At 36.8% G+C, this 23,774-nt stretch overlaps 1 protein-coding gene across 1 annotated transcript in view; it reads right to left on the minus strand.

Annotated features, from left to right (window-relative positions):
• Nucleotides 1–12,257: 12,257 nt before the first annotated feature.
• The window catches only part of PHF14 (PHD finger protein 14), a 180,426-nt gene continuing 168,909 nt past the window's right edge, over nucleotides 12,258–23,774 (minus strand). The window contains 2 exon segments of the mRNA XM_009326125.1: nucleotides 12,258–12,376; nucleotides 12,379–12,439. Coding sequence (XP_009324400.1) covers nucleotides 12,345–12,376; nucleotides 12,379–12,439 — 93 coding nt within the window. The 3' untranslated portion in view covers nucleotides 12,258–12,344.

Below are 23,774 nucleotides of genomic sequence, written 5' to 3' on the forward strand. Positions count from 1 at the left end.
GGCAGAGAGGGCTGAGAGGACTCCAGTGATGGTCTACCCCAGCTCCACCCACGTTAGCATGCTTAATGCAACTGTATAGCATAAACATGATGCTGCTGACAGTGTAGCAGGACCCTGCGTGTGGTCTCGGTCATGGTTAATGCACCAGGGTTGAAAGCTGAACTGTGCGAGAGGGTCTCTGTGGTTCGCTTGTTAGGGTAGGGAAGATTACCCATGAACATGATATTTTTCATGCTAAGAGAGGTGAATGGGATGGGGGGACAGGATGCCTGGGTTTCCTAATGATGTTGCTCTGCATGTTGTGATAAAGCAGCGCTAGGTGAAGCCTGTGAGAAGACATATGACCCACAGTTCCTTAGAACCCTTCTGCCATGGTGATGTACTTACAATGTCATAGCACATCGGCTTTTTTCACAAGACATGGGTGTAGAATAGTTTAGTAAGGCAAAACAAAACAGCTTGTATAATAATCTGTCATATGAATGGCTCTGCTGCTTGCCATACTAGCATAGGGTAACTCCAATGAGTTCTTGGCAGCTTTGATCGTTCCCCTCTTTTTTATCACAGCACCTTTCTTGACATCGGTGTCTGTTGTACTTTACTTCACCCATAGATCTCTTTTCCCCCAAATTCACTGCTTCCATTACCTGTGCCCACATAACTTACCTTGTTTTGGCAGAAGGGAAAGAATATACAGCCTCCTCCTCATGAGGTAATCAATAGTGCTTCAAAGATAAGCCAGCAAGCAAAGGCTTGTAAATAAGTGTCACTTTGGCCTTCAACAGCCCTCTACATGTGATATTTGCAATACTTTTAGTCTCAATTGACCTGACCCAAGGGAAAGATGTCAAGAAGCCTCTGCTGAATCGGAGCTCCTGAGGTGACTGCTTCACTGGAGAATCACCACCTTATGCCACACCGCTTTTCTTTCATAAATACTAAACCCTTAGGCTTTATTAAGATTTTATATACATCATGGATGAACTCTCCAATGAATGATCATCCAAAGATGAACACATCTTTGTTTAAAAGGAGACTATGCAGGATGTACCCTAAAGCAGTAACACTGTAGATTATACTTTGGGATGACTATATTCCTAGCAGAGCATTTGGCTAACACACATGTAATGAAACACTGACCAGGAACTTGTACAGAAACACAGAACAGTGACAGCTACTAAAACAGCTCTGTAGCCAGCAGTTTCTACGGGGCATATGCACAGCATTTCTGTCAGCAGGGTGAGACAGGCAGATCCTTACAGAGCAAAAGCTTACATCCATCCTTTTGAAGAAAGAGTAGGCAAGGGAAATGCTATAGTCAATGCTACCTAACAGATTAAAACACTGATTTAAAACATTATTTTTCCTTGGTATTTATCAGATGTTTCATCCATGGTGAGACATAAAATAAAGAGATGCAAAAATAATTATCCTGATGGAAGTAAAACAACAAAAGAAGAATACAAGAAAAATATACCTTTATCAGTGTTCTCTTGTAAACGGGTTATCAACTCAGAAATATTAATCCCTTCCAAGGTGTATCTAGGATACTGCCACTATTTTTTAGAAATACCACGGATGTATCATCTTGCAAGTTTAAGCTTGTGTGGTTTGTGACAGAGTCCAGAGGTCAGTCACTTTCCAAAGACACAGAACTGGTGATCAGTAGAGCAGGACTTGTGCACAAAGGAATGGGGAAAAGTTCCTGAAGCTCCTTGTAACTGCCAGAGCTTAGTGACATTTAATTGCGTCAGCCTGAGCTCCACAAGCATCACCTAAGTCTGTATATGTTTGAGTTGTTGAAAATTTTAAGGAGAGGAAAAAAGAAAACAAAAAAACCTCCCAAACCAACACCTCAGTTCTATTTCCATTATCACATATTTCTGAAGGGACAAACAATAAATCAATGTGCCCAAATTGCTGACGCACTCTGAAAGGGAGTACTAAAATCTGCTATTCATTTTTAGAGTCTGAACAGTTGCACTATGAGTCTTATTTTAGAGGGCAGTGTTGGTCTGAGCCCCAGGAGCTCACCTGGACCCCCAGAGCCCAGGGCAATGCCTGGATTCTGCCCAAAGTTGGGAAACTGGATGAAGCGTGAAGCTCAGGGGATGCACTGGAAAGTGATATTTCCATCACATTCCCAGAGGGAAAACAGACACACTTGGAGTTTATAAGCAAAGTGTTTTATTACACTTCCTACTTGCACATACAAGCTGCTAAGTATATAAACGTTAAATAATTATCACAGAATCATAGAATTCAGGTGGGAAAGCAGCTCAGGAGGTCTTAGTCGAGCCTCCTGCTCAAAGAAGGGCCAGCTTGAGATCAGACCAGGTTGCTCAGGGCTTTATCTTCTAAGGATGGAGACTATGCAACCTATATATCTATACAACTAAAAGAAATATAATACAGATTTTTATATAAGTGTATAGATATAAAATACAGATTTTTATATGTGTGTATATACACATAATACTATATTTAACTGATATCTAGAGTTAGAAAAGCAGCTGATCATGTTCAAAAAGGTTTGTATGATGTCAGGTATTAGGGATATATACTAGACAGGGCTGTGATCTAAAATTAGAATTCATAGTAAAAGAGGTAAATAAAGGTCAGGTTTGTTTCCTCATGCCATAGATAAAACAGTGCTCTTAAAAGCAACTGAAATACAATTCATAAGTGAAATATAATTCACAAATGTTGTATTAATTTGACTTCTGATGGCACTATGCTCCTGCTGAGAAAATAACTTTCCTTAAAAATCAAGGTCTTTGAAATGTAATGGTACAAGCTCAAAGGCATTTATACCAAACCTGCTGCTTAATTGCTGCATTTCTCTAACTCTTCACTGCCAACTTGGGAAAACATGGCAAATTGACTGTTCCATTTTTAGGGGCCATGATCATGAGATGCTGTGGTATTTCTACTGGTATGCTTGAATGTTTGGTCTCTCTGATTTGTTCCTGTGAGATTTCAAAAATAACAAAGCTGCAGTGGTGTTAGAGATCCATACTTCTCTCACTGCACATACTTCATGAATGGTATGTACTTTAATATTTGAAAAACACCATTCTTCCATCCACTGAACTGAATGTCTAGACTGTAACAGATATACTGAAATACATGCAGGTGCGACATGTTAATGGTGTATCTGATTTTCCTATCAATATTACAGGCAGAACCTTGATGCATGTCAACCATTATTCTCCTATTTTTACCATCTCTGGTAGAAACAGGAGTCTACTTTTTCTAAATTAACTACAAAGGTTTGAAAATTGGTGCATTTTTCTACTTCTAAAACATTATGTCTGAGATACTTTCATTTGTTTTCCTTCACAGTCCCAGATGACTCCAAAGGTAAACGATTCACACTCTACAGATCTGTTCAACATAGAATAAATGATGGGGAGGTAGCAGTTGTATTTTTTTTCCTTCCACATTTTAACTACGTTTTAAGATTCTTAGACATCAAAATTTTAAATAATGTGTCAAACATCAACATGGTTAATGGCGAGCCTTGGTATTAGAATTTGGTATGCCACTTGATCTTGTGCTAACAGTTAAAATACTAAAAATAAAAATTACATGTCTTAGCTTGATCATTTCTCTAAGGTAAATGGTCACTGCTGTCAGTGTTTTATTAAAATCCTGTAGGGTTTGTGCAATCCTCTCAGGTTTGTGCAATTTCCTTTGCAGAAACCTTTTAGAGCTGATTATGAACATTTCTAAGGCTTTGTAAGGTACTTCCATAAACAAAGAAATCTAACCATACCACCACAAAAAAACGCATAGGCTAGAGCCAAACCCTCACTAGGTGCATTTAAGTTTTAACTCAGAATAGAATGGAGACTGATTTATTCTCATTCATTTTTACTGTTCCTACAAATTTAGGCTCCAGGTCAATGACGAGGTATTACTAGAATTAATAAGAAACCCCCCCAAAATGGCAAATCATTATAATAAAAAAGTCTCACTCATTGTGAATGAAGCAGTAAAGGGAATAGGCCATGAACTTGCATGCAAGTCAGCAACTAGGCACTTTATTTGTGTGTAATAAATATTTAGTTTTAAAATAATCTAAAACCTTCTACCCAAGACTAACTGCTCAAACAAGAATATAAGGTGATTGATTACACTGGAAAAATGACTTAGTAATTAATCATTCCAACAAAACAGTTATTTTCATGTTTTAAGGGTTATATCTTCAGCCTTCTCTCAAGCCCTAATGAAGATGGGTTTTGCCCTACTGCAAAACTCTGCTGCTCTCTGAAGGTTAACAAGCACTGGACAGTAAGAAGCTGGGAAATTAATTCAGCCTTGGTGTCCTCTCAGAAAACACTTGTAACTGCGTCTTTTGTGGTAAAGGAACCTAAATCAAGTGAGCCTGCATGACTTCAGCAGTGGCAGCATGCCCAGGTAAGAGGAAATCTTTGAAAAAAGGACAGTCCCAGGCTACAGGGCAGAAGCAGGGTGGTTGGTCATAAATTTGTATTTAAATTGATATCAGAGACCAACAAGTAGGCCAAGAATGAGAGCTTTATGTATTTTTTCTTCTTTAGTGAGACATTACCTTTACTTGAGACTCCAACCAGTTTAGGGGACTAACGTTACACAGAATTCCAGCCTTGAGGAAAAGCAGAGATAACAGGCCTGATGTCTACGTCAAACAAGTTGTAACTTCCTAACCAGGTGTGGATGGCAATATCTGACCCGACTGAGAACAGAATGATAAGATGACCAGAAAATGTGGGTCTAAAGACATAGTTGTCAGTTATAGTTATTAATGGAAAAACTTATTTGTTCAGTCTAAAGGACTACTGTTACTTCTGCCAACTTCTCAGCTGATGACCCCAAACTTTCATCATCATCTCAGTCTTGTCTTGGTATAGCCAATTCACTCTTGTTCACGTTCTGACCGTGGTCAAACTCTGGCTGAAGGACTGAGCTAATATACTGATCGGCAGGCTGCATTACAGCTGCCCTATACCAACCATTCTGGCCCCCATATACTCACTGTTTTGGAATAATATAGCTGCAGACACGACAGATAGTCACACTGTGGCACACTGCTCCCGGCAGATCCTTAGGAAGAGGAGTTACTGCCCAAAACCACCCAGTGAGATGCTCCTGGGGCTGCAAGCAGCAAAGTGACTGAAGACCAGCCTCATCCACTCCTCAGAAACCACTTGCAAGACAACAGTGCCTGCATATAAGTGGTGCTGAAGTTACTTAATAGGTCTGGTCTGTCTCTGAAAGCCTCTCTCATTATGATTAACTGGGTGGGGATAACCTATGGAAAAATACAAGATTACTCTAACAATCATTTCTTCACATCTGTATGGCTTTTTAAAAGGCAATAAAAGTATGCATCAATTACTGTGTGTAGTGACGAGCAGAGCAATGTCTGCAAGCTTTCTCCTGGAAGATGAGCTGGTAAGAAGAAAATGTGTAATTGCTTGGACCCAAGGATGATATTCACAGAGACCAGGTCTGCCATTTTTGCTCCAGTGTGGCCTACTATGTATATTAAGCATTCAGCAATGCAGTCGTCTGCTCTTTTCCCTCTTAACAAAGGCCCCAAAAATACAGAAGACTATGTAGGGATGTGCTAAAAAACATGATCCAAGCTATACCTCTTCTTCAGTCTGGGTTTCCAGGCTGTTGGCATCTGTAATGGAAATGAAGCTCTGGGGAATGGGAGTATTTTCTCTGTCCTCCTGTCCCACTGCTGGCAGCAGCCTCACCCTGCTGGGTCCCATCGTGCTGACATCTCTGAAAGATGACAATTCTCCTGGCTGGTCTAAAAAGGTTTTATCCACAAGGAAGAAAAGGTAGTCTCGGTTTTGTTTCGACTCCAAATCCTAAAAATGTGAATCAACAATGTGACTTCACAGCAAAAGAAAATTCTTAAAATATATACCAAGATTTAGATAAGCAATTTGGTTAGCAATTAGACAATTCCATAACATGAACAATGCAGATTAAAGGATGGGTTTAGCAATGTCATGTATTATATGCACTATGCTTGGATTTGAAATGGGGCAGGAAACTTTTAGGGAACAAATGAGGGCCAAAAGAGGCATTTTCCACCTAAGCACTTGGCTTGATGTTTGTAATTAAGAATGAACATTGCATTTCTTTTCAGGGACAAAACATCTCAAAATACTGCAGCTGATTCAATATTTGAAAGAGAGGTTGATGTCTGAAAATATAAAGACATAAAAAATTCAATTGATTATTAAAATATTTAAGAAAAAAAGGTTATTTCATAACATATCTTTCATAGCAAGATGTTAAAAATAAAATGTCCAATGTTGAGTCAAAAAAATTCAGATATTGGTGACTGAAACAATGATCCTTAAAATAAATACCAAGCAGTAGTATTTCAACAATTAAACCAAAAACATCCCAAAGTCTTTCTTGTGGGTAACACTGCTGTTATGTTCTAGCTTTTATAAATCCCATCTCCTCAGCAGCTAATTAGCGTTTCTTATTCCACAAGGATTTTAAGCACTTGCTGAATATTGTCTCACATAGCCTTTAAAATCTTCACAACTTACTGATGATTAAAGATTGAAGTTGTTTTTTCTTTCCAGACCACTGGAATTGTGTTGGGTTTGACTCAATTTATGTCACAGCCCCAAGTTGCAGACTATCTCTAGCCAGAAGTCCTATAGGTATCACCTCCCATCTATAGAAATGACAGCTCTGACACTGATCTGGGAAAAACTTTTCAGATCACAGTAATAAGTAATTTGCCTGTAAACCACGGGTTACTAGACTTGCTATACTGCTACTTCTCCAAACTTTTTCTCTCCATTATGAGAATGAGGATGTTTCTCCCAAACTCTATCCACCTGTTCAGTCCCATGGCAGTAGAAAAACTGATTTCTCTTTGTACCTCTCTCTGCAAATTTAATTTGGTACAAATGGTAAGATATTCACTGTAAAACCTGGTGGCAACTTTATTCTGTAAAGGGATACACTTTATTTTTCCCATAGAAACTAGCAGAAGTATGTAGCAGAGTGGTGACATTAATTGCTTTCAGCTGTAATTCCTGCTTTGTGACTTCAAATTGCTGGTGCCTTGCTAGAACACTACAGACTGCCCGGCTTTACCTGAAAGAATATAGGCAATGAAGTGCTATCGGCTTGTTCTGATACACCTCTCTTCTACCATAAGGTGGCAGACATAGTGCATAAACTTTCAGTAGTATACCATAAGTTACAATTATTAGATCAATATGTATTTGATGTTCACTACTGTTCTTACTGCATGAGCCAGAAAAAAATGGTCTCACTGTACCATTATCTGTTACTGTATTCATGGTATGCTATTAGTTCATCGTTGCAGCTCTTTCAAAACAACATGACTTGGCAAGAAAAAAATTAATAAAAATTTGATCAGGCATAAAATTACTGTATTTTTGGTTAAAGTGCAGAACAATAGCACAATATAGGTATGGTATAGCTTTTGTTTTTATTCAGCTGTTTAGTATGCTGTAGGTATAAATGAGAGACTTAGACCAAGCATCAAAACTGAACCTTTCAGACATTAATGTGATGATAGCTGTGTTATTATGAGCCTAATGATATCTAGTGCACACAAGAATACATAGGTGTCATGCTGGGAAACCAATGATCTGGCTCTCATTCTGACTGCAGGCAAAGAATATCTCATCAAAGCTATAAATTTCATGAGTCTGTTCCCAAATTTAAAACCCTTAAGGAAATGGCTTTCATGGTTCAACAGTTTTAAAGGGTTGCTCTTACTTGGCTTTGTAACAAGGAAATTAATAGTTCTTCCAAAACAAATCAGAATTATGCCATAGCTGCATGCATTTTCATGCTGTTCTCCAGATAACATCGCTGCAGAATCCACATTGAATTCACTGTGGGGAAACATTTATTACCTGCTATGATTTCCCACTATAGCCTTAGATAGGTGATAGAAGTCGTTTACTCATTGCTATGTAAAAATTGTTTTCTTTACATCATGTGAAATAGAGTCAGTTTCTAATCAACCTTCACTTTTCACAGAGTAAAACCTATCCAGCCTAATGTCAGGGAGAGTTAGTTTCTGTAGCGTGATGCAGAGCAACCAACCAAGAGGTAGATGGCTTATGGGACTGCAATAACAAAGAAGCACTGAAGTGATATACTTCTCTGTCAGTATGTTTTTTCCCCTTTAAAAATTCTGACTGTGCAAATATTGAAGCTCCTGAGAAGGAATAATCATGTTTAAATCATTTTCTTAATTTAAAGGTATACAAATGCCTTCTAATGAGCAGAAAATGAATATTGTATTAGGATTAGCTGTTGTATGTCACATTTCACGCATATAATGCGCTACAACTAGGGCTGTTTGGGAAGAAAACCATAAATGAGCACCAAATGTTCAGTGCAGCAATACATTTCAATGTATCATTAGCAAAATAACAAAATACTGTGGATTCTCATTTAACCAGTAAGAAAGTTACTGGGATTAAAATACCAAGATATATTTCCTTTTGTGCAGAATCCTTATGATTGCACAACATTTTAGATCCAGCTATTTCAATGTCTGGGGAGCTACAAACAGGAGATTATCGGCATCTGTGTCAAAAGTAGCTTTGCTTTTTTAGCTCATGCCAATCATTTGGAGTCCTATCTTTAATGTGAGAATGTAGTGTTCAGAGTAAGAAACGTTGCATGACAACAACAATTAGGTAATACAGTAAGGAAATTCATCTAATAGCAAACTACTGCACATATATCTATGATATATCTATGATACAACATAAACCATACTCTCATAAAACAGAAACATTACTCTGTGGGTGACTGGCAAGAACTTCCACACCTCAAATTGCTGATCCCCATATGAGGGAGTGGTGCAGGAGACTAACAGGGAGTGGAAAGGTCAGACATTATTTTCTAAGAACAAAAATGATAGTAACAGACAAATTTGCTCTTCTCTGAGGGTGAAGTGATTGTCTGTGATAGAAAACACAGTGTTGGAGTCCACAAATTTCTCAATAGCCCACTGTTCCACAGGGGGAAAGAGCAAACATGGAGGACTGAACAAAAACCAATGGCAATCCATCATAAACTGCACAAAAAGCAGTAAATTTGCTCTATGTGAGGAAAATGACAGTTTCTCCTCAAGCATGGAAAACATAATTATCCCCTGAGCCACCTTAAAATAGCTATCACTGGTGCAAACCAGAAAACTGCAATTCCCAACTGGGGAACACCACCACTGTCATGCATGAGAGGGATGGAGTGGGAAACAACTAGTTCTCCATCTAGACTTTCAGAGCAGCATGCGACTTTTATTATTAAATAACTGCATAGAGGGAGAGAGAATAAAATAAAAAGGACATTATAACTGGCTTCCTAGGCACACGTACATAGGGCTGTTTGTGTATATTTACATACAAGGACAATCCTGCTCCATAAAAATGGCTGTAACCAGCTGAATTGAAGCTGTCTAAACTTTTGCTCATCCCATCTCTATGTTAGCCTTTGAGCATATCCAGACAAGCTTTGAGCTTCATCCTACAGGAGCTAGGCTGCTTTCAGTATCCAAGCTGGCTTGTGTTTGACTGCAGCGTGGACATACCTTTAATAAAAGCCACAATATTCTGCATCAGGTTTTCAGCTTAGTTCTAACGAAGAGTAACACTCAGAAGCATCATGTCATAGTCAGGTAGGACTGTTGCAGCCATCTGCTTTACCCAGTGCGTTGTATCCAAAAAACCTCCGGACATTGAGAAAAGAAAAATATGATGAAAATGAAATCCATACTGGTAGTCTGAAAACTCAAGAATATACAAAAAATCAATTCAGCTGCAAACTTTAATTAGATCAGAATCAAGATAAAGGAAGTAAAGTCACCTATTTTGTATAGTCTTTATTTGATCTTTATCAGTTAAAACCCCCTCTATTTAGTAAAAATGTCTACACACACGTTATTAAATAGGTCTCCTCCATTTTTCTGGAAGGGATGAAGTTAGGACTGCATTTTGATTCAGTCACATTTGTCTCACTTCATCTCAAACCCAGCTGATTATGATAAGAGTGCTGGTTATTATTATTTTGCAGTGAAAATCTCTAAATTCCGGCGTTTGAATTTTGAATTAAATAACTTAACCAAGGGACAGGTTTCTGTTTATCAACCCTGACTGTAGACTTCTGGTGACATGTTGGATTTCTGAAAAAGGAGTTACCTAGAAGTATGATTTATGTAATTATACTTTCACGTTAAATTTTTAAGAATTTAGGAAAGATTCAGAAATACTCCTTTTAAGCTCATCAGCATTATGCATCAAATGGAAGCTTCTGTATCTTTCAACGTCTGAACCATTTTTCTCACTCTGGTGTTCGAGAGCCAAGTAATATATTTTCATACAAAACCTGAACACCGAATAACCACCCCTCTCATCTTATGCATCCATAGAGTCCCAGGCTGTCACAGAGCTTAGACTCGCAGCAGAAGGACAAACCTGCTGCCATGGACTGAATGGAAATAGATTATTTTGCACAAATGAGACCCTATCTGCTAATTTCAGACAGGATGATTTGGGTGAATAAACCCAAACAAAGTGCACTGGGGGTGGGCAGAGAGGCCAAGACATGGCCATAATCCATCCCAGCCAGCAGCTCCCCCTGCCATTACCCTACCTTTGTTTAAGCCCCGTGTAAAACCTCATTCTCTCTCCTTTTCTTAGAAGTTATTTGTTCTGTCCTTCAAAATTCAGAGGCCTTTCAGCCCTTTCCAACGGCAAACCTGCCCCTTCTTCAGACCCTGATGAGTACTAAGCTCTGAGAACTGACCTTGGCTTTCTGCGTTAGCCTGAAAAAAAGCAAACACGTTCACTTCGTTCTCGTCTACCCTGTGATCCTACACACCACTGCGCAGAGAACGGTCCATAAGGTCCTGCATGATAAATCTGTGCTTCTGTCTTTCCTAAATCTGTCTCTTCCACTGCAGTGAAGTCAAAATCATATCCCCCCTCCTTTCTGAGATGGCTACAGTGGTTGATCTGCACCAAACGGACCAATGCTGAATTTATTTTATATGCTAATTTACATGATAGCTGCATTCGCTAAAATGAGATCTAGTGTTATTAAACTCCTGTAGAGTAATTGTGAATGAAATTTGTCCACAAGCTACACACATTTGAACCTTATGAACCAGAAAAGAATTTATAAAAGATATTGCTTCAGGACAGGCATGTTGTTTTTAAAATATCTGAAACTATGATTTATACAGATGGGATAAAATTGAGGATGAATACTATTTACAATCTGATTTAACACTCAATATACGGAGTAAGAGTAAAAATATGGAAAAGTGGGAAAAGAGGTGAACTTTTTCAATTGAAGACGATTCATTTCTCCTAGAGCAAGATAAACTTCACTTGCGGGACTTCAGTGAGTGTTGCTCTAATCCTAAAACAGAATCGGTAAGATTTTTGGTTTCTTCATTGCAACCTGTGAAACTATTGGGCTATAAACCTACATCTGAGTTTCTTGTACTAACCATCCCATTTAGTGACCTGCACAGGCTAAAAAGCAGAGGTAAATTGGAAATCAAAATGATGAGGACAGGAAGAAGGGGTTTTTATTTTAGATTTTCACTACTCACTTAAAGGTCTAACGACACAGCAAGAAGTTATTTTACTCTGTTAGAATGGAAAGATTGGTGTGAAGGAATTGGACCTGTGTAGGATGGCCTAATCAAGACAAAAGTTTGACATTCATTAAAAGACAATGATCACATGAAGATGGAAAAGGTTTACATGGAAGAAAATGATAATGCGACCTGAAGTCAAGTAAAAATCATGAGATGCAAAGATGTAAAACTCATTACTTAAGAAAACATACTGTACATACCAAAAAATCCTTGCCTCCACCCAGTCCTCAGAAACATTCATTTTAATCACTGATCAGAAGAAATTTCAGAATTCATTTAGTAGAACATATTTATCTAACTTTTAAGAATCAAAGCTCTTGCTCAGAAATACCAAAATATGTCTGAGTTATAACTATCCTTTAAGGATAACATTGCTTTGCAGAGTACAAAAAAATTGACCTGTTTGCTTAGTAAATGCTATTAGTGATGAATAACCCATCAACTTTCTATACTGTCTTCAAAAAGCTTTTAGAATTTTACTGGTATGGTGCTCAGTTCTGATAATTCAGCTTTCAATGCAATCAAGAATATCACCAGGAGCTACTTAATTAATTCCCCAGTGCAGCATGAATTTAATTTTCAATGACTTTATTGAGAACTTTTTTTGTTAATTTTACAATGAGAAACTATAATCACTGTTACACAACTTGCAAATATTTCAAACAAGACAGCAATCTCCTATTTTTTTGATTTTTTCTGTTCCAAATTCAGCTCCTGAGATGGATTTTCTGCCACAGCTTCATTTTCATCTTCCTGTAAAAGAAAATTAAAACCTGAACGTTAATCAGCTTATTGAAGAAGTATACTTTTTGTACTTATGCATATGTATAGAATTCTGTACAGACTTTTGTCATCTTCTGCCTGACCAATAAGCATAAAAATAAGCAAAAAATGTCATTTATTCAAGCATTTGGTTTTGCTCAAGAGTTGAAATAAAAATGATAAGAACACTCAAAATTTAAGCAAGTCTAATCACCTACATTTATAGTAGAATAATAATTTAATGAGTAAATATTTCACTGACCAATTTACTGGATGGTTACATAAAGAAATTACTAAACCATACACGGATGACAACATATTCAAACATCTGCAGCAGACAGTATTACACACCTTTCCTTTGTTCTTGACCAGAGGTTTTCACTAAATTACTTTCAAATGCAAGAACTTTCATCATTGTTCTAAAAATTACTTTTGAAAAGCATCTGCCACTGAAAAATGTTTCATTTTTTTGAGACCAGATACGTTTACTTCACCATTTGATGAAAGACAATAAATTTAACTTCAGAGACACTTTATGTGCTGCAGCATCGTATTTTTGTCCCATCTAGCATATTTCCTTGACAGGTCTGCCAATTTTCCAATTACTTGTACCACCATATGTTATCTGAAGATCAGTCAGGTCTAAAATAGGAAACATGAGCATGTCAGGCAGCAGCATGCTTACAATATTCTACAGCTTCAGCTCCAAGAGTTGGGCTCATAATTCACTACGGCTTCCTCTGGATCTCACTGAAAAAATGAAGTGACATCATAATGCCTGTTTCCATAGGAAAGGATACTATTTTGTGTCCAGTACAAATTCGTGACCTCCAAAGTATAAATTAGAGAAGACTGAGAAAACTATTTTATAAGGCAACTTGCAGCCCATCGCATCATGAACAGTCCTTATCACATATTCAAAGTATGGCCAGTTTTCCTGCCTGCATTTTAATTCAATATACAGGGAATCTTCCTAGTTCCAAAAACACAACGGAGAGCAAATGAATAGACATTTGGGAGCGAAGTGTCCCGGCTGCTGTAACACCGCTCATCACAAGTCAATACTTGAGAGAAAGGAAATGTCAGGGACATTAGGTGGGATCCGGGAACCCAGCGTGCAGTTTCCTACTTTAAAACAGCACCTTCATTCTTCTACGAAAATAACTTTATCTTTTTGCTTCCTAGTCCTCCTTTCACTATCAAAGGGTGTTTTGTAAGCATAATTACAACAGAGATTTAGAGGTACAAAATATATAGGAAGATCACATGGGCAGCACAAAATAGAATAGCAATGGAAAATCTCATTAAAAAAATGTGGTCTTGTATTATGTTACACATCGCTAAAATAAAATTGAAAAGCTAGTTGTTCTATTAAAGAAACATACACTCCAAACCATTCTGCTTGTAAATCCTCCCCCCTTCTGGGGGTAGGCTAGGCACTCAGAAATACTTACATGGCTGACCACTAAAGGCTAAATGCATTTTTTTTTTCCGTATCTTTCTGGACTGTCATCTCTTCAATTACCTTTAAAACATGTAGTGAGCCCTGTGGCTCTCTTAGTTCAGGTGAGGAAACATGTCTGCGCATGCGTGTGAAACCAAAGATTGTTGATTCGTTGAAATTACAAGTGTAGCATATATTCAAGAGAGTGAAATGTATAGTACACATACAAAGGTCAAACTTCTAAAGAAAATAAAGGCAAGGCAGAACGGGAAACAACAAAGGAGCAGTGTGTAACTAAGCTTAGACATACTGCTTACAGGTGACAAAGAATATCGCTGACTAAAAAAGCCACCCACAGAACTTTTGGCTGCTATAGAAAAACAGCCAGGTTCTTTCATGATGGATTTGTTAATAAAAGAACAGCAAATCTGCATGTTTCTGAAGGTCCTTACCAACAGGAGTTGTATCCCTACTGACCTCAACGTCAACTAATCCACCATCCTAGAACACAACCTGTCATTATTCCAACATTCTGACTTGTGCTCCCTCATACAGGGAAATAGGTATATAAAAGTGTAAATAGATATAAAAGTGTAACAGACTGCAGATTAAAAATACTACAAATTATAAGAAGTGCAATATCACTGCCAATATACCTGGGAAAGATTTGAACTGGCAATTTAGAGCACACATAATAACCATAGTCCAAGATGTGAAGACTCACTATTCTTACAGTTTGCTGACAATGCAAAATTTCTATGAAATTTTTTATCTTTTTTTCCAATAACCCAAGAGGCATCCCAGTGATTGCACATAGAATAATGAATTGGTTGGAGTTTCTAATGTCATTAACAATGTTTGAATTTTTAGCTAAATAGCCTATATAGCCTAATTATCAGAAATTATGCCAACAGACTGCAGATTAAACATATTTAATATATTTGTTTTACTAATTACCACCTATCATTATGATCATTATAATGCTTTTAACTGTGACGGATAGCAAAGGAAAACCTTTTATTTTCATGTTATCTGTTAAAAAACAGTCCATGATGGCAGTGTGTGAAGTTGCTATTACCAGTGGCTACACAGCAGATGAAATATTGAATTCCAGTTTCTGTTTCACAGAAATTCAGTTCACGTTTCTATTAATTTCAGATCTCTATTCTATGTAATTACTAATTTTGCTTTCAGATGCCTAAGACTCTACTGTCTAGTACTTTCTGTCCTAAAAATTCTGAAACAGAGAACAGTCATTTTGATGTTAAAATGTTCAACAATCAAAGTAGTTTTTGCTAGCAGATGTCACAAATCAAACTTCTCTCCATATCTTTTCTGACTACAGACAACCGTAGACTCGAATATTATACAGTGAATTTTGAACACACTCACCTAAAAGATGCCTCAGCACAGAACTGGTGACTTGTAAGAGTAGCAAAGGGAAGTGAATCCTTCAAGACTGTATTACTACTCTTACTGAAAAAGTGCATTTAACAGCCCAAAGATTATTTTCATGTTGAAATGAATGAAGTTTACTGGTCTGGAATTGTTGTTCTTTCAGATTTACAAAACCAACAGTGATAAGGAAAGTACAAAGGGCTTTACAAAGTGCTATTAAACCCAACACCCTGAATTGAAATGTCAGCTCAGGAGCTCCTTAAGCCACTGATGATTGGACACCTCATCAGCATCCTGATGATGCTGATGGACTGATGGACCTTCTACATCATCTTTTTTCCTCATCCTTTCCCCAGGCATCGCTCCTTTTCCCTGATGGAAACAAGGTATTGGATTAAAGGGTCCTTTGGATGCTCTGTGGATGTCTTCAGATGTCCTATGGACATGTCTTCCTTCAAACTACTTAGTCTACACTTGGTAGCTGAGCATTTATGGGTCACAGTAACAAGTCAGGGCCAAGAATTTAAAACTGAGACCATACAATCTGCCACCTAAATAAGTGTTGTGAATTATTATTAAAGTATTGAGCATTCAATAACTTTGCTGAAGTTAATGGGAATACTTTGATATTTGGATGTCTTTAGGTGCCAAAAACTAAAGGTAAGAAGCGGACTTTTAAGATCCTATTTCTGAAAATTTTGATCTGACAGTTGAGAGAGACTGTCATATAACTTCATCTCCTTTGAAAGCATGTTTAAGGTCAACTACAAATGGTGCTCCAAGCAGAGAGTAACAGGTCCCATGTGGAAAGTTAATTTTGTAGTAATTATTCCAGAATATTCCCCTGTAGACAAATTCTGGCATGGAAAAAAAAAAAAGCCTAGAAATAGGGTTTTGGGTGTCCCTTTCTCTTTTTCCCCCCTCCAAACAATTTCATTCAAAATGTCTGAGAACTTCTTTTTATTCCACCAGTTAATGATATGAAATCTGGAAGATGACAGTGAATTAGACAATTCTTAACTCTACAGGGAATCTGACACTACTCTGTATGTAGAACAGATCACACCTCAATTAACTATGCTAGGAAATGCACCAGATTTGTGCATTACACCACACCTGTAGTTTCTAAAGTTGCATTACAAAGGTATAATTAATAAAATAAACTTGCTGTTGCGTGCTTTGCAAACTGTAGCCCATATAACAGCTATATATTACAGTATGATGTAAATGAGCATCTGTATAGTAAGAAAGTATGCAAAACACAAAAATATCCTAATATAACGAGGAATCAGTAAAGGGTTCTCTATGCTATCGCATAATCTAGAAATATAATCTCAAAACCACTCAGGACCAAATTCAGATACTACTAATTTTCATAGTATCTTAACCCAAAAGAGCTGTAATATGACTAATATACTAAGCTCCAGTGAGGGTGTCCAGCTGGTATTTCATCTCCTGCCTCACAGATTCTAGCTCGCAAAACACCAGTTGGAAGTAGGTAAAAATACTTTTAATACTCTTCAAAAATATATCAGGAAAAGGGACTTTAGAAACTATGAGAGCTTTTCTTTGTGTACGTTAAAGTCTAGCTTTCCAATGTCACAGGCCAAATTTGGAGGAAAAGGAGTTTCACAGCTAAAAATTGGGAGTTCAATCAGTCTCTCTGTTAAATTGGCAAAAGGTGAGCATCCAGCACTAAAATTCCTCAGTTATTTTTCTTCCAAAGCCTATGCTATCTTCTTCAAATGTATTACTGACAACCCTTACAATGAAGAGTGGTGCAAAAATACAGAGTACAACTGGAACAGGTCTTTACCAATGGATATTAGAAACAAATATAAATTTCTGGTGACAGATGACAGTTTTCTGTCACCGTAGCTCTGCAGTGATAAGGCAGCTGTTTATTTCCCAAGAAAAGGAGACCCTTGCTACATGGATCATTTTCACAGTGACAGCCTTGACAAGTTTGACATTTGCTTCATGAAGTATTCTGAAGCAGCCATCAAGAAAATGCCCCCTCTGGGACCACTGGCAAGTTGACAGTCGTACCTTTTAATGCGCATCTCCATTAATTCTTACTGTCAAATCCCACCAAATTCCAACAACGAAATCTCTGCTGATCTGGTACGTTAAAAAATGGAGGCTATGAATGAACTAACCATTATAATGTAAGTAAACATGACATCAATTAACTGGAAGCAGCTCTCCACCCCATTTTGTTTAGTAAAAAAAGCAACGTTTAACTGTTGGAGGTTTCCTTCACCGATGCAGTACATGGCACCGTGCTCTAGGTGGCAATGCAAGACTAGAACTATTTTTATACTAAAGCTCTTACGAAGCTACAAGCAGCTGCATGTTTATCACAAACTCTTTCCTTTAACTTGCACTGGTACAAGAACTTTAAGTCTTTTTGAAATGTTTTTCAGTGTTCTGTATCTTCTATTTCCTTGTTTCTAATTCTGATTACACAGATAAATGTACCATTGCAAGAGCCCTTACAGTCAAATTTCATTTAACGCTTAGTACAGAAGTGGAATTTCATGCCAGATTTCAAATCCTCCATCTGTTTCTCTCTTTTTTAGGAGGCAACCATTCCACTGAGTGGCCCTTTTGGCTGACTGCCACTACAGTTGGGATGCTCTTCAGGGCAGGTGGTGCTTGAAACCCAACCATTGTTTTACAAGTTCAGCTGGTTCTCCTTGAAGAAAGTAGAGGAAAATGTTTCCTCTTTAACAATTTGAGTCTTTAAACGTTTAGGTTTATGAACTTCAGACTGTATCTATAAATGCTTAGATATCACAAACCTGAAACATCAACTAAGAAATAGATGAAAAGCAACTTTAACGCGATTGTACTGTGCCTGTATGGGACGGGCCTCCTTAATTTCCACTCCTGTCTCAGAGTGCACACTTGCGTTAGTTTTCAGGCCTTCAAGTCTGACACTGTCCTGATTAAGATCCTTTCTAAGGCAAATTTGTCACTCAACTATAACACTTACATCTGTGCATATGTAAACATATATATGGAAACCACAATAGCATTTTCTACTTATGTGGCAATATAATAATTATTTTTATGAATTATAAATTAAAACAGAAAGTTCCACTTTATATATACTCATAATACTACTACAAAATAATATTCCACAGCCTAGAAATGCATATTCTAATCAAATCAAGATGATTTTAAATATTCACTGTTATAGTCCCACCATATTTACGCTATACATTTACTAAATTATAAGAAGCAAAACTTCTTCATGTTTGTATCCTTGATACTAAGAAATGAAATGGCTTCTTACATAGCTACATGAGAACAAAAGGTGCTCAGGCAAACAATAAGGAATTAATAGCTCTTTTAAACAATTTTATTTCTAAGAACTGTTTAATAAAAAAAAAACAAATAAGAGGCTAATTTTTAACTGTTTAATTGTTAGGCTATACATGTATCTTGGTAGTTACTACATGATAGCTGCAGATTTTTTTTCATGCTTTAACTATTGTCACAAATAAGTTTGGCTATAGACAGCCTTTTATCAAGAGGTCTGAACATTGTGTGTTTCCAAAATGATTAACAACATCAAACAGAAAAGTAGGCACAACTTTATATAGAAATGTTATATAAAAATGCTTCTGTAAGCTACAATCAACACATGCTGCCAACAGTCGAAGGCAGCTGAAAGACATCACTCTGAACATCACTGAAGTACACATTTTTAACGGAAAAAGATAGCACTACCATATGAAAGGAAGAAATTTATCTCAATAACAGAGAAAATCTAGACCCTAATGAAAATGTTTTAGGAAAAATGAGTGCATTGCATGCTTCTGACCAAAATTAATTAGAGTTTTAATGTTTTACATTTCCACCATAATTCTTTAAATGGTGCATTTATTTCATAGTAATAAACACTCGGTTCATTAAGTAAAGTTCAAAATCTGTGTTACTCGCTACATTTAACAACCTTTGGCCCTCTTCTTCAGTATTTCTTGATTCAGGTTTCCAAAGCATTGAATAAGCAATTGAGGAACACAATTACATTTCATGACTTTGCATATTTAGGATTCTTCTTTCATCTAAGACAAAGGGTAATTAATCTACCATTCTATACTGAAGTCCAACTTTAGTGAGCCATGATAGATACTGAAATTAACTTACAGGAAATGCTTAATTAAATTACTGTAAAAAGCATAACCAAAGTTTTTTCTCTCCTTATGACAAAAGAAAATGCACATTTAATTAGAAAAAGTCTACTGCAGTATTATAAATTTAATAACTTGGGAATTCATGAAAATATTGCTATAATGTGACAGCTAACAATTCAGAAAGCTTTTTTCTCCTTTCTTTTATATTTCATCAGAACATTTCACTTGAGTACAGCCATGAAATTCCGCTCAGGCTCAAGGCATAAAAGATGGATCCTTCAATGGCGTTAATATGATGACATAGGAATCTGAACAACACAGCAAATGCCTTTATTTTAGTCACCTATTTTCCAAAATGTGATATAAGTAAATGCTACAAAAATAGCTTTATATTTGTTGTAATACTGAATGCCTATATTTAGTCACAATCCATGAAGTTGCAAACAAAACTGATAGAAATGGACGAAGCTGTAGAAGTAGATGGAGGATACACTATGACAGCAAATAGAACCTGTGCTACTGATGAAGAAATCAAGAGATGGAAGAGACTTTTGCTTTTTTTAAAAAAACATAATTCCTTTCGGTAGGTCCCCCAAAAACACATATTGACATTTAAATTCAGACTCCAACAACTATAACTAGACAGGCATTTCAATGATTTCAACATCCATTAAATAAAATCCCAAAAGAGCCTTCTAGGCTAGGACCAGATCCACATCTTCACGCTAACAGCCCAGGTACAATCCCTCATGGAAGACGTACACCTTCCCTACTGTTACCATTCATTTAATCTAAATTAACACTAGCACTGCAGACCTACCCAGAAGTCAAAATAATTCCTTTATAAACTGTATAAACATACTTTTAATTTGACAATATAACCCAAACATATGGCTATGGACCTGAAATCAAACAAGACAAGAAATCTATGGCTTTAGAAGTTGGAATTCAGCTGGTTTAATGGCAAAGGAAGGCTTGTAGATTTGTTTGTTTTTATGTTCTGTCTTTATTTCTGTATTTGAAGATAGTACTTACTGTTCTGATACTGTAACGATGCCTGAACAGTCCTATTTCATACAATAGATCAACTCAGCTATATTTGAAGCATCAAGGGTGTACTGGTAATAAACACATAGTCAATTTTGAGTCAAAATTGTAACATTTAATATACGAAGGTTTCAATAGTTTCAAGCTGATCAGCTTCTAAATTAAAAAATGAATGTATTAGGTTTAACAGTAGAATGAATTATCTTCAACTTCCACTCGTCTTTGCATTTCCAAGTGAGGTTCTAAAGCCAAATGTTATTTAATTCAGTGGCTATACTGCGGGATGTTTTGGTAATTTGTCATGATAGTGATGTTGTTTCACTGTAATTTTTTGAAGTCAGAATCTGATGAAACTCTTTCAACTGGAAATAACGCAATGTCCAACCATTTAAGGTAATGCTATCATCAAAAGGAACTTTGCAAAAACCTGCCCTGTAAAAGCAGCATCTGCCTCCAAACACACACTGATATCCTTCCAAAATTTTTTCTCCAACAATATTTTTACCCTTGGTAAAAAAAAAGATTAGTTGCCTTTCAGAAATTTAGAATCAAATTAATTGACAAACCTCACCTCGGTGCAGGTAGTCACCACAAACAGGGTTCCTTACAGGTTCATGGTGCATTTCTTTGTGATAAATCTAGAAGTTATTGTTTCACTATACTACATCAAAGCCATCCTGTGTTTTGTCAACAGCTTGCTTCCCATCTCTCCCCACCCTCCAACAAATCACACATAACTTTGTTAGAAGAGTGGGAGAAAAAATACTTTGATGTGATTCAATTACTGAAAAGCTATATTCTAAAAGATTCCCAAAGCTAGGGAAATTTGGCTATAACTAATTAGTGTTTTGCATATTTATGGTAGAAGAGCTCATTACAGAGCTCACATTATAAATTGTTATTTATCTGCTTTTTCCTTAGAACACTGAAGCCACTTAATATTTGTTGGAACTCCTTTTGAAGCTCACTAAACTCCATTCCTCAGAAGACTACTCGCTCAGGTTTTTTGTCTCCCATTACGTTATATCACAGTCCTTCCAAGACATAATATTCTTCACAACCATTAAGGGCCACAACTTGCAAACACGTATACATGCATCATTACATTCAACTCATCTGATCACTGAACTGAACAGTACTATTTACTGGGGTTATGTATGAAATATAGTGTAGAACAAGGCTCCTCTGGAATGGAATACTGAATTTAAACAGCCCCTGGATCAAGCATGACATTTAAATTATGGGTATTTAAGAGGAAGTTGAGGCTATTTTCAGAGGGCTATTTTTTCCTGAAATCCTAGTGCTGCCAGTCAGCTGCCTCTAAAGAGTTCCTGCCCAGCACCTTACGTAGGGTCAGCAATGGCCCTGCAGCGATGTTCAGTAGTTGCTGCTCTCTGCTCTTGTACAACAGCTGCTCTTGTAACTGTCAGTGTTACCTAACAATATAAAGCACATGCTTACGTATTCATTCATTTTACTTAGTTGCAATCTATTTGTCTGGTTTTATTCATTGGCTTTTCTGTTTCTGCACATACAGGAGCTCCATGAATTGGATATCACTATTCTAAGAGTTAACAGCCAGTAACTATTTGATTATTTTCTGTTTATTGATGAGTTAAGATAATCATCATATGTCTGGTTTACCCACAAAACAGAACAGGCACCAAAAAAAAAAAAAAGGTTATGTAGAAAAAACAGGCTCATGCTCTCCTGTGGCAAATGCTACCTAGTATTTGATACAACTCATTTTGCCTGCTTCCTCTCATCTAGATGTACCTTAGACAATGCAGCACATCCAGAACTACAAAAATTGTCGTTTAAATCAGCATTTAAATTTAGAAACAAACATGTAACTATACTACTTCATCTGCCAACGTGATTTTAAAATATGATTATTAAGAATCTGAAGACTGCAGAAAATACAACAAATGCTGTCTATTTTGGTAGACAACAAATCAAGGATCTTACTCTTCCTATATTAATTGATGCTTCCCTTTGTCTGTCAGTACTCTCCTTAACGTTACTGACAGTTACTGGCATTAATCATTTGTGACTTGAAGTGGACTGAAGTATTTTCAATTCATTTAAATTCAAGGAAACCTTTCAGGACGTAAGTTCTCAAAAAAGGAAAATCTGAAAAATTTTGTTAGCTGTTGCTTTGCCTGTCCATTCAAAACCCCCAAAATGATGCCTTTTAAGACCTAGATATAGAAAGGTCTCTAGCTCCTTTCAAGATTTTGCTGTTCAATTTGATGATAATATATCTATATAATCTTTATTTAACTAGAATATTAATTAATGATACAAATCTTGGCCAAGTCATATCATGCCACATACTGTATAAACACATCTGGAGAGTCTGATCTTGCAGAGCCTAAAATCAGTTACGAAAAAAAATGAAAGAAGAAAAGGACAAGAAGTAAAACATCATCAAAGCTAAGTGGGTCAGGATAATGGGCACGTATCTCAATCACATTTTTGTGCCAAGTATGTCTAATAAATAAAGAATGATTAAAAAATGATTACCATAAAAATGTATATAAAACTATTTCATATAGAAATATTTTATATTTCTTTATGAAACAAATATACTGACTATACAGGACAGACATAAAAAAATCAGACAGTTATTGCAGATATTTTATCAAAACAGAACTGGGCCTTGAGAAGTCAGTCTGTAGAGGTGTGCTTCTGCGGGGGAAACAGCGTTGAGGTCAGGGCGAGAACTCCCCGTATGAAGTGTGGTGTGTGGAGAAAGCCGAGAAAAACCTCTGGATAGTGAGCTGGAAAATGTCACTGGAGGAGAGGAAGAAATGGAGGAGTGGTACGTAGTAGGATTTATAATCTAGAGGAGGGTCACTAACAGAAACCAGGATAAAGCTAATGCATGTGTCCCTAGTAAAGGAAGGTCTGAGACTCAGATGAGGAATTCCTCAGCTAAAATCTCTGACATTTGTTCCCCTACTATAATACGTATTTGGCCTGGAGGGCGTGGAAATTGAACTCGCTGCTACATTAAATAACTTATCTGTAAAATGTGAATAATAATAATACTTTCAATGTCAGGATGGAGCTCTCTGCATGGAAAGATTTATGTAAGTGCTAAGTGCTGTCACTGTTGTTACATTCAGAAAGTACAGAAGGTTTTAAAAGCATTAACTTTTCTAGTGCAGAACACCACCTGTTCTTTCTGAAACCAGCAAAGAAGACATAAAATGAGTGCAGTTATTGCAAGAAATTGTCTGGTTTTAAATTCTGATGCATATTTTTTGTCTCTAGGAAAAGTAAACAA

The sequence above is a fragment of the Pygoscelis adeliae genome, unplaced genomic scaffold (genome assembly GCF_000699105.1).
Source record: "Pygoscelis adeliae isolate BGI_AS28 unplaced genomic scaffold, ASM69910v1 Scaffold15, whole genome shotgun sequence".
In the NCBI taxonomy this organism is placed as follows: domain Eukaryota; kingdom Metazoa; phylum Chordata; class Aves; order Sphenisciformes; family Spheniscidae; genus Pygoscelis; species Pygoscelis adeliae.